Genomic DNA, 15,837 nt, shown 5'->3' with positions numbered 1-15,837 from the left:
CTTCCCTGACCTGCATACTCACCAGAAATGTTACCCATTGAGCATGTTTGGAATGCTCTGGATTGACATGTACGACAGAGTGTTCCAGTTCCTGACAATATACAGCAACATCATACAGCAACATCGCACAGCCATTGAAGAGAAGTGGAACAACATTCCACAGGCCACAACCGACAGCCTGATCAACTCTTATGCGAATGAGATATGTCACGCTGCATGAAGCAAATGGTGGTCACACTAGATACTGACTGGTTTTCTGATCCACGCCTCTACCTTTTTTGTAAGGTATCTGTGACCAACAGATGCATATCTGTATTCCCAGTCATGTAAAATCCATAGATTAGGGCCTAATGAATTTGATTAAATTGAGTGATTTTCTTTTATGAACTGTAACGTAGTCAAATCTTTGAAATTGTTACATGTTGCGTTTATATTTTTGTTCAGAGTAGCTAAGGACAGCCATTTAGTGATTTGGTTGTTCTAGTATACGCTTCTACACACACTTTTTTATTGTTCGACAGTATCTGTACACAAATTGGAATAGAAAACAAATGTCGACCAATAAAAAAAGTGTGTGTTGAAGCGTGTACTTGACTAACCAAATTACTCAGTTTATCATGAGTCTTATGTAATTTTACAAAGATCAATATTACCTTGGTTTTAACCATTTTCTGAGGCCCTATGGGAAATCAACACTGAACAGGGTTGATTTCAATTTTAAGTGGTGTAAGATCATATCAACCTTTACAAGGCAACAGTTAACATGTCATCCCCCACGAATGATGCAGTGCACCCATTGGGCCAATCAGTGTAATTTTGTAGATGACGGATCTCTATGCCAAAACCCTTCATTCACCCAAGTTTTGTCAAAATGGGGCCAGTGGTGTCTGAGATATCGCGTGGGTTAGCTAGACATATCTCTGAGCATGTGTGCCAATTGTCAGCTCTCTGAATCAAACAAATCAAGAGATATAAACATGTGCCCATTATATCGCCACTGTGAGGTCCATATGAATGTTGAGTCTTGACAGCGTTAGCATCATGTGTACCAAATTGTGTTACAATATGAATGTCCTTCACTGATTTATATGCACATACAGTGGCAAGAAAAAGTATGTGAACCTTTTGGAATTACTGGGATTTCTGCATAAATTGGTCATCAAATTTGATCTGATCATCTAAGTCACAACAAAAGACAAACATAGTGTGCTTCAACTAATAACACACAAATTATTGTATTTTTCTTGTCGATATTGAATACATAATTTAAAAATTCACAGTGTAGGTTGGAAAAAGTATGTGAACCCCTAGGCTAATGACTTCTCCAAAAGCTAATTGGAGTCAGGAGTCAGCTAACCTGGAGTCCAATCAATGAGAAGAGGTTGGTTAGAGCTGCCTTGCCCTATAAAAAAACACTCACAAAATTTGAGCTTGCTATTCACAAGAAGCATTGTGAACCATGCCTCAAACAAAAGGGATCTCAGAAGACCTAAGATTTAGAATTGTTGACTTGCATAAAGCTGGAAAGGGTTACAAAAGTATCTCTAAAAGCGTTGATGTTCATCAGTCCACGGTAAGACAAATTGTCTATAACTGGAGAAAGTTCAGCACTGTTGCTACTCTCCCTAGGAGTGGCTGTCCTGCAAAAATGTTTGCAAGAGCACAGCATTCCCAAGTTTATCAAGACAATTTGCCAGAGAATGTTAGGCTATCTGTCTGCCAATTGAAGTTCAACAGAAGTTGGGTGATGCAACAGGACAATGACCCAAAACACAGAAGTATATCAACAACAGAATGTCTTCAACAGAAGAAAATAAGCCTTCTGGAGTTGCCCAGTCAGAGTCCCAACCTAAACCTGATTGAGATGCTGTGGCATGACCAAGAGAACAGTTCACACCAGACATCCCAAGAATATTGCTGAACTGAAACAGCTTTGTAAATAGAAATGTCCCAAATTTCCTCCTGACCATTGTGCAGGTCTGATCCGCAACTACGGAAAACATTTGGTTGACGTTATTGCTGCCAAAGGAGGGTCAACCAGTTATTAAGTCCAAGGGTTCACACTTTTTCCACCCTAAACTGTGAATGTTTACACTGTGTGTTCAATAAAGACATGAAAACTTATAATTGTTTGAGTGTTATTAGTTTAAGCAGACTGTTTGTCTATTGTTGTGACCTAGATGAAGATCATTTCAAAATGTATGACCAACTTGTGCAGAAATCCATGTATTTCCAAAGGGTTCACATACTTTTTCTTGCCACTGTATGCCCAGACCATGCACACGTGAATGTTTATTGCTCAAGAGCAACCATGTTTTAGGAACAAGTATGCCAGGGGCACCTGACTCACGCCCGAGAGGCAGGCCGGTTCCAAATCGAACGCAATAAACTTTTAGCCGGTTCAAAACAGCCTACACGGGCGCCCGGGCGAGATTAATTGAACCCTCGTTGATTTGTTGGATATGATCTTAAACATAAACCATATAATTTGTTGTTCGTTGCAATTGCCCCTTTGTTTCTAGTTATTTGCCAGGTATGGTAGGTATGGCACCTCTTTCGAAGATATTGTGGACTTTTCTATTATGAACAAATACATTGACTGGATTGATTGTTCATTGTATTGGTTATGATGAAATCCCTACTGAATATTTGACATCGACTGTTCTCTTTGCTATGGCACGCGGTACACTGCCTTCAGAAAGTATTCAGACGCCTTGAATTTTTCCATATTTTGTTGTGTTACAGCCTGAATTTAAAATTAATTACATTAATTTGTTTTGTGGCACTGACCTACACACAATACCCCATAATGTCAAAGTGGCATATATATATTTTTTTTTACAAATTAATGCGCCGAAATGTTTTGAGTCAATAAGTATTCAATAATTTAATCCGATTGTTGAGATGGATCAAGCGTCAGTAGTTTAGAACTGTTATGTGTTTTTCCGGCACGGCCCTGGAACCTGTTTAGTTAAGCTTTGGCTATAAACTGATTGACTAGGAACATTGAAGAAATGCGTATTCGGGGCCACTTTATGCCCACCCCGCAACATGGTTACGGATGTTTTTCACGTTGGTGAGTGGCTGGGGGTAATGCGAAATGCTGGTTCAGGGCCACGCCCACTGAGTTCTCTGATCTTAGGGCAGACAGGCATAGTGTAAAATGGCGCACAGCTGTCGGTGGCGGTTCCCCGCTCGGCCCGGAGGGAGCAGCAACTTAGGCACCGGGAGGAGAGCGGGCCGAATCCGGGTCACGGCCTCCCTCCGAAGTGGCACTGGGACCCACCCGAACACGGCTGGGCTCGGGCCCGGCTTTGATGCAGCGTTACAGGTCTCATCTGCTATCGGTTGCAACCTGCAGACATTTCGGGATGTTTTGGGGGAGTCGAGTGGTTCAAGCAGCGGGGAGGTAAGCGAAAAACCAACTTGATTGTGGTTGGTTGTTCGCTAACTTGTTAACGTTAAATAGCTTCAAGGAGGAAGGTAACATTAAGTGCCCACACTCACTAGCAATGTTAAACAGTAACGTTAGTACCAAGGAATTGGATGATGCTGCCTCTGTATTCGGTGTTAGGAGTGTGACCTAACTTGTCAACGCCAATAAGCTAACTTTTTGTTTGGCCTTCATCCCCTCACTTGGTATCAAGCCTATCAACATGCTTCAATCCATGTGCTGCTGTTACTACCCAATTTACAGTGATGAACCACACAAGTCACAACAAGGATGCCCGTGTAGGATTAGTAACGTTAGTTAGCTGAGTAGCACCAACGGTGCTGATGTTGCAAAGAGTTAAAAGTAGCCTGCTCACTTTCTAGCCACAATTTGGCCAAAGTGAATAAATTGAGTCCCTGGTTGTCCAATATTGCCACAGAGGCTAAAATGGAAGGATGGGATATAAAGCTAAGCCATCGTTCGTTGGCTTAATTGTGGGGTGGTGACTTGTAGGGATAGAGCATCATATATCACAATCAACTCTTCAGATTTCAGAATGAGGTCTTACGAGCCAGTTTGCTACAGTATAACTAGCTTAACAGCTTTCTAACTTAATCGTTATTTAACTAACGTTTATTTCCGTTTTTTAGCTGTCTGTGATGTTAGTGTTGCATTGATTTACAGTAGCATGGGACCTCCCGGTTAGCGAGCGAGGCTCCTGTTTGAAAACAAAACATGTCAACTTGGGGAGGACAAGGAACCTGAACTTCATGTGTTTGATACTTGCTAAGGCATCTGGCTAGCAAATGTTATTTATACTCAACTCGTTTGAATTGCCCTAGCGTACTAACGTTACAACCACATTTTTAAAAGCATTAGTTAGCTTAGCATTAAACGCCGATATTGAAGAGTTCAAGAAGCTACCGTTGTCACTAGCTTGCTGCGAGGTGTCAGTGCATAATGCTAATGTTGGCTAACCTTGCCTAAATGATCAGCTAGCTAGCTTTTATTCATCTTTCTGCCTTGATCCACGCATCTAAAGTTGCTAGGTAGACGCTAGTTGGAAATGACGTTATTAGCGATTTGGGTTTGACTAATGGTGTGTTTAGTTTACTAGGTGATGGATTTAGCTTGTAGTAGAACTCGCACATTTGGCTAAGTGTTTAGCTCATGAACCTCTACCATGCTACGCACTTACTACGCGTAACTAGCTATCGCTGATACATAGGAAAATGGGAGGTGGACATGTTTTTCCCCCTTCTACACACAGTGCGTAGTACCAAAATAATGTCGGAATTGTGGACATATGATGACGAGCAAGCGAACTACAGTTTTGTGGTGGCCTGAGAAGGATTCGCCAGTATCATGTATGTTTGATGCGTGTTACTCCACATTTCATCGTTCTCGTACTGACTGTGAGCTCGCAAGCTACAATAAGGAGCCTTTTGACGGACCTTGTGATGTGGGGGTGTGTTCGGTTTAGCGAACTACCATCTTTCTTTTTTCATGACGAGCACGCGTTCCGTGTAGTGGAAGTAGACCCTAGTGTTGTAGATCGGACATGGAGGTTCACTCGCCACTTTATCAACGTTGTAAGATGTACTGTTATGTTAGAGTACTTATTGGTGTTGTTCAGGTTTGATGTTTAGATCATATTCTGAGTGTTCCCCAGTCCTTTACTCATGTGTGTGATTTCAATGAGCCATTTATAATAAGACCTATTGTGAAACTGGAAACACCGATTCTGCCCTGTGTGTGTGTGTGTGTGTGTGTGTGTGTGTGTGTGTGTATACCTCGTACCATCAATAGTAGATTACCCGAAAGGTTAATATAATCTACTTTGATGTTGGCCAGTGCTATGGAAATGAGTCCCCCTGCCTGGGCTAACACTTTTTAGGAAAGGGGATCAACATGTCCCCCGCCTTCTATCCCAAGACACACAAAGAGGGGGGAAACACACTATCTGGGATGCGGTGGGACAGGGCCAAAATCCCAGCGGAACTTGCCGCTCATGGAAGTTGTAGACACAGCGTTGTGATTTCATTGAGTGGATGTTGCGCCTGGGCAGGATTGTTCTGGCTCATTGCAGCCTGCTGAGCTCACAGAGCAGCCGGACAATGAGCCCCTCCTTCCAGGCAGACCCATATCCACTTCAGCCACACAGGGGCTGTCTGAGCTCAACTTTTCTTCTGACAGCTGCCACTTTGGAATATATTAGCCAAGCCTTTTGGGATCCCTCAAAAGAGGGCTTGTAGACCATTGTTGTTCAAATGGAAGCATTTGTAGGCTATTGAATTTAGTGTTAAAAAAATAATTTATTTTATTGATCCAGCCAAATGATGGTTGTTTATTTAAGCGCCCATCTGTCATAGTTGTCTTTTTGGGGACATTTGTTTCCCCCCCCCCCCCCCCACCAAAAAAAAATTCAGACTCACTTTCGTTTTGTCTTAGAATTTAACCCGTCTCTCTCTTGGCTCAGATTAAGACCGATGTCAATTCCTCACACAAGTGCAGCTGAATAGATGTTATCAAACGGAACGCTTTGCCCCACTGGTTTTTGCTAAATTTTGTGTTTGGCGGAAGGGGTCCAGCAGGTGTTTGCCCTATTTATGTGGCAGAGCTTTGTCTGCGTTTATTCCAGCTTTCATGAAGTGCAGATGGCTGAAAGAGCACAGGCACGGATATCAAAGGGGAAGAGCGAAGCTTCCTCCCCCAGGGACTATGCTGAGAGGAGAATTAGTCACAGGCCCTCCCATCCACGGCTTTATTCTGCTCTAGCAGGCGACCAAAGGGTTTTTGCCTCTGCTTTCAGAGCTGTGAGAAAGCCGTCAATTGTGTGTCTGTTCGGGGCTGGTCCCCCAGACTTTATGTCCCTTATTGCACCTCGCAGGAGGCGTGTCCTCAGCTTTGTTTTTATTAGGGTGCCGGTTGGAGCTGCCTCTCCCTGCCCCGTGGGAGTCAGGTGTTGGGAACATGAGCCATCGATCCATCTCCTTGTAGGTGTTTGGTGTGTGTGGGCAAATGTGAACCAATGTTTTTTTACCTAGTGTTTTGGCACCCGAGAGAGACTAATATCAAGCTTTTTGTGGGACATTCAGAATTCCTCTTCTTTCTTGAGTTCTTCGAATTCTTCCGAGACCAACCATTGCAGTCATTGGCCAGAGCCATCTGAGAGGAATTCCCCAGGGGCTCTTTGGTAGGAATGTGTCACCGGAAGGGCATATACAGTACGATCTCCTCCCCAATTGAAATTCAAAGGAGGGGTGGAGTATCCATAGAAAATCATAGTGAAGCCTCTAGCCATTAATTTGGCTGCTCCAAATTACTATCATGAGAATATGATCAGTAGGCCAATTTGTCCATACCCAACTCAAGGCCATTTTTAATTTATTGGTTTTTGGTTGGATTTAGTCTTATAGCCCACATAAAATAATACAGTTGCGAAGTACAAAATATCATGACATTTTTATCCTGCCTGACATTCATTGCATCAATCTCAGTTGTTAAATAAACAGATTGAGTTCTCTCTGTGATCGTGATCTTATTCCCTGACCACATTCATAATTTCGAAACTTTCTTTGCACGTTTTCTCGGCATACATAATATTTTTTCTGACGTCTCTCTCCACTGACTTGGGGTTTAAACGTCACAGTCCCAGGTTAGTGCAGTGATGTACAACGACAGTCTCTAAGGCAGATGTCTCATAAGATTATACCGCATGGAATTGAGGTATATGAGGAAAGCATCAAAGTTAAAACTAACTTAACAGTGCTTGTCATTAAAGGGGGACTTGAGGTTCTCTATATCCCAGGGCTGAGGGTTAATGATCAGTTGTTTTACTTGATGTGGAGGTTACAGGGTGTGTGCGGATCAGCAGCCCTGAAGAGCAGAGCAGCCTCCTGGGACTCTTACTTGCCTTGCTTTTTAAAGGGAGCTACTACAGGGACTTCTCTTCTTTGCCTGGTCTTTACAATTATAGTAATTGTTAAAAGTAGACGAATACATTTTAATAAACCTTTAGCTGAACATCACTCACTGGTGTTTAATTTTTTTTCAGGTTATCATCCGATTTTATACAACAGTCATTGGGCTTCTCACCTCGCCAATATACACCCACGCCCTAGTGATGCATAACAGAATACCTCAAACCACTTTTACATCCGGTCTGATGGTTCTACGCTTGCAGGGGACAAGCCCAACTAGCAGACCGAAACATGAACATCTCCGATATGAATCGGACCTGTTGCTCTGTCTTAACTAATCTGAGGAAAAACTTGGCAATGCATGATGTGGAAGTGTAGGTTAAAATGTGCATGTTGTGGATGGAAAATGAACGGAAGCAGGGGGTAGGAAAGTATGGAGAGTCTGAGTACACTACACAAGGTTTTCTTGTCACCCTCTTCCAACAAGAGCCTTCCGACTAGGTTATACATGCTACCTTTCATCCCCTGGCTTGCTTGCTTTGTTTACTACACTTTACATTTTATTAATTTAGTACATGCTCTTATCCAGAGCGACTTATAGGAGCAATTAGGGCCTTGCTCAAGAGCACATAGACAGATCTTTCACCTAGTCGGCTTGGGGAGTTGAACCAGCTACCTTTTGGTTACTGGCCCAATGTTCTTAACCGCTAGGCTACCTGCCACCCCTGTCCTAGTCGAAGCAGGTGGCTCCCTTTCCTGCAAGCATGCCCATAGGCCCTTTTGGTTTTGCAGCACACTGCTCTCCCCGGCCTGCCTGTGGGCATGGAGCGAGTTTGTGCGTCTCTAGCGCGTGGCTGGCTGCATAGGGGAGTGGGAGGCTTGTTTAGATTGGGATTTTGATTGCTTATGTGTGAGCGTGTTCATCCCCTTTTCATGCTCTCAGTCCCCCTGGAAACATGCACATGCTCAGTTGCTGTACCAGGTGGTGAAGATGCTGCTCCCCCTACACACACCCTGCTTTTCTGCCCATCCTGCTTCCCTCTCCTGTTTTGGCTCTGTTTACATCTTGCGGTGTGGTTCACGAGGAGGAGCGTGTGTGTGTGTGTGACGTCATCGAGCTACTCGCGTTTGTCACGTTCCGCCCCCTTAGCACTCTCCAACCAACACCTATAGCAACTTGCCTGAGAAATGCTGCCTGTATGAACTGTAGCACAGAGTCTATCAGTGTCAGAGTTGAAGTAAGAAATGGCTAGATTGAAAGATTCGGGTATCAGAGGGCAACATGATTAACAAAATTAGACATTTACATTTAAGTCATTTAGCAGACGCTCTTATCCAGAGCGACTTAGAGGCTGTTACTATATTGCAAATTATCGACACTTGTCGTCATCACCAGAAATCTAGGCTATATGCCAACTGAAATTGCCGCTGACTGAATGTTGTCTGATCACAATATTAATAGTATATGGGGCGTTAACAAGTTGGCAGTGCTATTCAGGTTGGAGTTAAGACTGTAGTGTGGACTCCTAGACAGCAGCTGCTCTACAAACGGGGCCGAAGGGACTTAAACTGCAGCCCCGTATTCTGCTATAAATAAAGATTATGAAATGACACACCCCCACCCCTCCGCCACGAGAAGTGACACTAAAGACTTCCAGAGGAACTCTGAGATATGAATCATCTCACCAGCCCTGCGGGGTTGGTTGGCTGGGGATGCTTTATGGACTGTGGCTAGTTGGGTTAAGGCCTCGCTACGGTGGCATGCAAAGGTGGGCATCTGAGGCCTATGTGTTTTCTGACATGCATGTATGAGAGCGGGGTCCCACCTTGGTGTTGGAGGACATTGAGTCTGTCTGCCTCCTGTTTTATCTGCTTTATCTATAATTACTGTTACACACTCATCCTGTGGCCCAGATGTAATTACAAATGGAGGGTCCTGGAGAGAGAATAATATTCCATTTCTGTCCAATTCCAATTGAGCAGATCTTTAATTGAATCAATCCAAGGACACACTTCCTGGTGCTGTGAGTGACTCGTTTTTATATCCTCATATAACACATCCCACACCCCACTGTAGAGACTGCACTGATTAGGTCCATCATGTACACTTGTAGACGAGGGCACCATATGGCTCCCTATCTAGTGGCCTATGGGCCCTGGTCAAAAGTAGTGTAATAAACAGGCAATATGGTTCCGTTTGAGGTGCAGCCTAGGCCTAGTCAACTGAGAGCTCCATTGGATGTTGCTGACCTCACTGAGTCATGTTTAACATGCTGTCTGGGTAGCTTTGGAATTATTGCCTTCAGGTAACTCCTATAGCTAGAGATGACCTCGTTCACTGTGCCTTACCTCAACATTAGGAGAGAGTGAAACATTTTAGAGGAAAGTAAAATAAGTACCTTGCTAAGTGTGTGTGTGTGTGTGTGTTATGTCAGTAGATGTGTCCCATCAGGCCCTCTCAAAGATTAAGTGGGTGACATCACAGCTGATGTCAGGCAGCCTAGCAACTGCTACTGCTAAGGATACCTGTGTGCCCTGATAGGACTTCCTGGAAGTGAAGAAAAACAAATATCATGCTCAACGGTGCCATAGACATCATTAAATGCATCGGTGTCGCCTTATGACTGTCTGGGACCATCATACAGTGAGGGGGGAAAAAGTATTTGATCCCCTGCTGATTTTGTACGTTTGCCCACTGACAAAAATGATCAGTCTATAATTTTAATGGTAGGTTTATTTGAACAGTGAGAGACAGAATAACAAAAAAATCCAGAAAAACGCATGTCAAAAATGTTATAAATTGATTTGCATTTTAATGAGGGAATTAAGTATTTGACCCCTCTGGAAAAACATGACTTAGTACTTGGTGGCAAAACCCTTGTTGGCAATCACAGAGGTCAGACGTTTCTTGTAGTTGGCCACCATGTTTGCACACATCTCAGGAGGGATTTTGTCCTACTCCTCTTTGCAGATCTTCTCCAAGACATTAAGGTTTCGAGGCTGACGTTTGGCAACTCGAACCTTCAGCTCCCTCCACATATTTTCTATGGGATTAAGGTCTGGAGACTGGCTAGGTAGGCCACTCCAGGACCTTAATGTGCTTCTTCTTGAGCCACTCCTTTGTTGCCTTGGCCATGCGTTTTGGGTCATTGTCATGCTGGAATACCCATCCACAACCCATTTTCAATGCCCTGGCTGTGGGATGGAGGTTCTCACCCAAGATTTGACGGTACATGGCCCCGTCCATCGTCCCTTTGATGCAGTGAAGTTGTCCTGTCCCCTTAGCAGAAAAACACCCCCAAAGCATAATGTTTCCACCTCCATGTTTGACGGTGGGGATGGTGTACTTGGGGTCATAGGCAGCATTCCTCATCCGCCAAACACGGCGAGTTGAGTTGATGCCAAAGAGCTCTATTTTGGTCTCATCTGACCACAACACTTTCACCCAGTTGTCCTATGAATCATTCAGATGTTCATTGGCAAACCTCAGACAGGCATGTATGTGCTTTCTTGAGTAGGGGGACCTTGCAGGCGCTGCAGGATTTCAGTCCTTCTCGGCGTAGTGTGTTACCAATTGTTTTCTTGGTGACTATGGTCCCAGCTGCCTTGAGATCATTGACAAGATCCTCCCGTGTAGTTCTGGGCTGATTCCTCACCGTTCTCATGATCATTGCAACTCCACGAGGTGAGATCTTGCATGGAGCCCCAGGGAGATAGACAGTTCTTTTGTGTTTCTTCCATTTGCAAATAATCACACCAACTGTTGTCACCTTCTCACCAAGCTGCTTGGCGATGGTCTTGTAGCCCATTCCAGCCTTGTGTAGGTCTACAATCTTGTCCCTGACATCATTGGAGAGCTCTTTGGTCTTGGCCATGGTGGAGAGTTTGGAATCTGATTGATTGCTTCTGTGGACAGGTGTCTTTTATACAGGTAACAAACTGAGATTAGGAGCACTCCTTTTAAGAGTGTGCTCCTAATCTCAGCTCGTTACCTGTATAAAATACATCTGGGAGACAGAAATCTTTCTGATTGAGAGGGGGTGAAATACTTATTTCCCTCATTAAAATGCAAATCAATTTATAACATTTTTGACATGCGTTTTTCTGGATTTTTGTTATTCTGTCTCTCACTGTTCAAATAAACCTACCATTAAAATTAGACTGATCATTTCTTTGTCAGTGGGCAAATGTACAAAATCAGCAGGGGATCAAATACTTTTTTCCCCTCACTGTATGCTACATGAAACATTTATCTAGTTAGGCTTATAGGCAATTTTCCTTTTGAGGTATAGGCTACTAAAAAGCCCTTAATTGACGGGTCCTGTTAATGCAGAATTATGAGTTTTTCACTCAGAGGGAAAAAAATAAGAGAATGGATAAGAAATATCTTGCTGTGTTTTGGAAACAGATCTTTAATGCTTCTTATTGTAACTTCTGCTCAGCACCAGAAACATTTTCTCAACTCTTATTTTTCCTTAACTGTATTTATTGTTGGTTAAACGGGCTTTTAAGTAAGCATTTGACTGTAATGTCTATTCGGCGCATGTTGTATTCGGCGCATGTGACAAATAAAATTTGGTAACATTAGAAGTATCCTGGCCATTCATCGTTTTTGCAAAAAAATTCCTTGCTTTTTCATTGTAAGCTCATTTACTTATGTGGCTGAAAGCCAAATTGCCCTGCACTTCTGTTCTCTTTTTTAAAATGTATTTTTACCTTTTTATTTAACTAGGCAAGTCAGTTAAGAACAAATTCTTATTTACAATGATGGCCTAGGGTTGGGTTAACTGCCTTGTTCAGTGGCAAAACGACAGATTTTTACCTTGTCAGCTCTGGGATTCGATCTTGCAACCTTAACGGTTACTGACTCAAACCACTAGGCTACCTGCCACCCCTGATGAAAATGAAGCTATTTTCTGCCGAATGTTTTCCACTAATGTATTTTCTGTGAAGGGAAAACTATAGTTGCACGTCCTTAATCACTAACGATAATATATGGGAATTAATGGAAATGTATGCAATTAATATTAATGCCATTTAAATGTAGATGTTTTTTGCATTGGATATATTTACCATATCATATGGAGACAGAAACATAGACCTTTATACTTGTATGTAGATATTATTTTTGATTGGGGGGGTATGTTTTAATTTAGCAAAGTCCTTGTTCTGATCTCCTAACCCACAATATGTAAATGACACTTAAGTGTGCAATATGTTTAAGTTGCAACTTATTCTGTTTAGGTTTATTAGATGCTAATTGAACACTTTATTTGCGGGAGCCTCCTCAGTTCATATGTTAGAAGTTCTAGGATAGTGGGAGGTGAACATATAGTTGGGATTTTATTTTTGTTTTACCTCTTGTTCGAGGTCGCACCGTGCATTTTTGGCATCGGCTAGACTTATTATTATTATTATTATTATTATTATATTTTCTCACTCCTATTTGTGTATGCCTGTTGTGGCGGGGGGGGGGGGGCAGGGTGTTGGGGGACAAGGTGGAGAGTAAAGGTGCTTGCCGGGGGGGAGGGGTCAGTTGGATACTGCTCGGGTGTAGGTGCTACATATGCTGATCGTGACGGTTTGCTGCACTTTCTTACCTTTTTTATTGAGTTACATGTTATGCAGGCCACCATAGGAACTACAAACGAGAGGAGGGTGGGGCTTACATTTACTTCCTGGAATATCAAGGGTTTAAACAAACCAATTAAACGAGGCAAGGTCCTAGCTCACTTGAAAGCACTCTCGTCTGATATTTTTGTAAGAAACCCATCTGAAAAACAATTCTCATAGCAGACTTAAATGTAGGTGGGTGGGGCAAGTGTATCACTAACTTCTCCGGCAAAACGAGAGGCACAGCGATTCTGGTACAGAAAGGAATTCCCTTTCTACATAAAACCACTATTGCGGATAAAGAGGGTCGTTATGTGATCGTAATAGGAGAGATCCACTCTACTTCTGTAAATCTACTAAATATCTATGGGCCCCAACATTGATAACCCCTCTTTTTTTCAAAAGAGTCCTTGCCCTGATTCCAGATATCTCCCATACTAATTTGGTCATTGGAGGGGACCTTAACTGTGTGCTAGACCAATATTTGGATAGATCCTCTACCCGGGGTACCCCTACCTTCTATTCAAGCGAATTCTTGAATACCTACATAAGAAATTCTAACTTATTTGATATATGGAGGATCTCTAACCCTATGTGTTGGGAATACTCCTTTTACATATGTTTACACTCGAATTGACTACTTTTTGGTTGACGCGAAATTACTCCCCTATACCTGTAATGTGAGGTATTATAATCTCACCACAGTCCACTCACCTTCTCCCTGAGATTGGGTGACATCGTACCAAACGAGAGGGTCTGGAGGTTGAATCCTCAGCTCCACACAGAACCAACATTCTGTGAACATCTTTAAGACCAAATAAAAAATTTCCTCGATACCAACGACAACAGAGACTTCCCTAGCATTATTGTGGGAAACACTAAAGGCTTATTTGAGAGGCTGTATCTCCTTTCAGGCTGCCAGGAGTAGGCAAAACCAGAGAAATTGGAAGGATAAATTCACTTACTGGATAGGGAAAATGCTAGCCATCCATCTGTGGAGAAACATAATTTAAATTTTAAAAGAGGTAATTTATCAGATTCTCTCAGCTAAAATTGCTAAATCTTTTCTCTATGCCAAGCTAAAATATTTTGAGTTTGGTGACAAACCACACAAATTACTCGCCAGACAACTTTGACCTTCACTTGAACTCTGCATCCAGCAAATGAGTAGATAAAGCATGTCTGGTTGGAGGGGTGTATGCTGGGCGAAGAACATTCAGAATCTCTTCCAATACAGACTGCCTGTGAGCATCAGAGGTGAACCAGTTGCATACAGCTCGAGCAAGACATTCATTAGCATTCCTCTGTCTACATTCCTCTATTGAGTCAAAAACACTACTGATTCCATGAGGACCATCATTTTCACCTCGAATAGAAGAAGAGGGACTTTTGTCAGAGGTTGCTTGTTGTGAGTGCTGAGGTAACTTTATGCACTTGGCCAGATTATGCATCTTTTGAATTCTTCACATGTGATTCGTCACAGTATTTGCAAATGTACACAGCTTTTCCTTCTACATTAACTGCAGTGAAATGTCTCCACACATCCGACAGTGCCCGTGGCATTTTCCTGTAAAGATTATATATTTTTTGTAAATAAATAAAAATACAATTCCATGTACAGATAAATCGTTAAGCAGTTAGATTAAACAACTCCTTTGTAAGAGAAATGTTTTAAAATGAAACATGTATGGAAACGGGTACATTAACACTCCCCAGTTAGCAGGCTCAAGCAAGCTAAAACCCACATGGTAGCAAAAACTAACTAGCAGAAATTGTTAATAATTTAGAAATGATTTAAACACACTTTGCTGTAGGCTACCATTTACTAGTTAACAAGAAATCATGTATGTCATATAAAATATATTCACCCCACCCACTATTGTAATCAAAACTTACCAGAAAGCATGTAGTCCTTGGCTCAGACAGTGTAGTAATGTGGGCTCAATAGCATCTCATTAGTGTGCAAGATCTTGAGAATCAGCTGTACATGTGATGGAAGAATGCAGAGGGTTGCAATTCCATTGAATTGGGGATAGTTTAACCAAAAATATGCCACAAGACTTAGAATTGCCTTGTGTATCCCACAAAAAAGGTTCACTGTAAGCTTAACTCTTGATGAATTTAAGAAAAATTCCCCAAATTCCTGGGCTTAGCTTCACATGGAAAAATTCCAGACATTTACCGGAAAGTTTCCGACCCTGCGCTTGTTTTTCTCACCCGAGGTGTGACTAACCAGCTTAGCGTTCACCTAAAACAGGAAAAGGCTTGACTGACTTGTGGTTTTGGCGGCACCGTCTGTTACTCAGCTCTGAGTTGGACAGTTTCAAATTGAGAATGTCTAGCGGTCTGACTGAGCCTTCTCCAGCTGCTTTAGGCACCAAATCTGGAAAGCATAGGGAAACGAAATGACTGGAACCCAACTGGAATGAGTCAGCAGCCAGGCGAAAGTGAGATTGGACTACCGTTATTGTCAAGGGGACTGAACTCTGTCCTTGTTTTGAGTAGTTTCAGTATGGGATGACTGAAGTGTAGAGCTAGGCCTGAACATTGTGGTTTGGATGGAGCCTTTGAATTCTGAATCTGTTATTCACTCATCACTTTGACCTGTAAAAAAAAAAAAAATACATTCATTCTTTTATTCGGTTGAAGTATTTCAGAAAACATTTTGGCCATATTTCATGTGTTTCTTGTATTTTCCCTCCATAGGAAGGAGCATTTGGAGGGTTTGGTACAGTCAGTGAACACCGACGAAAACAGAGTCCGTCAAGGACGTTGGCAGGTGAGATGATTTTATTTATGTACACTATATGACCAGAAGTATGGGGACACCTGCTCGTCCATCTCATTCCAAAGAGCCATGACCTCAAC

At 42.5% G+C, this 15,837-nt stretch overlaps 1 protein-coding gene across 1 annotated transcript in view; it reads left to right on the top strand.

Moving 5' to 3' along the window:
• The first annotated feature begins 3,137 nt into the window (after window positions 1-3,137).
• LOC115205898 (histone-lysine N-methyltransferase 2A-like) overlaps window positions 3,138-15,837 on the top strand; it is a 43,221-nt gene continuing 30,521 nt past the window's right edge. Inside the window, 2 exon segments of the mRNA XM_029772325.1 lie at window positions 3,138-3,409; window positions 15,676-15,748. Of these exon segments, the coding sequence (XP_029628185.1) occupies window positions 3,164-3,409; window positions 15,676-15,748 (319 nt within the window). The 5' untranslated portion in view covers window positions 3,138-3,163.

The sequence above is a fragment of the Salmo trutta genome, chromosome 13 (genome assembly GCF_901001165.1).
Source record: "Salmo trutta chromosome 13, fSalTru1.1, whole genome shotgun sequence".
Lineage (NCBI taxonomy): Eukaryota > Metazoa > Chordata > Actinopteri > Salmoniformes > Salmonidae > Salmo > Salmo trutta.
Note: the sequence above shows the minus strand (reverse complement) of the source record. Positions and strands in the feature narration are given on the sequence as shown.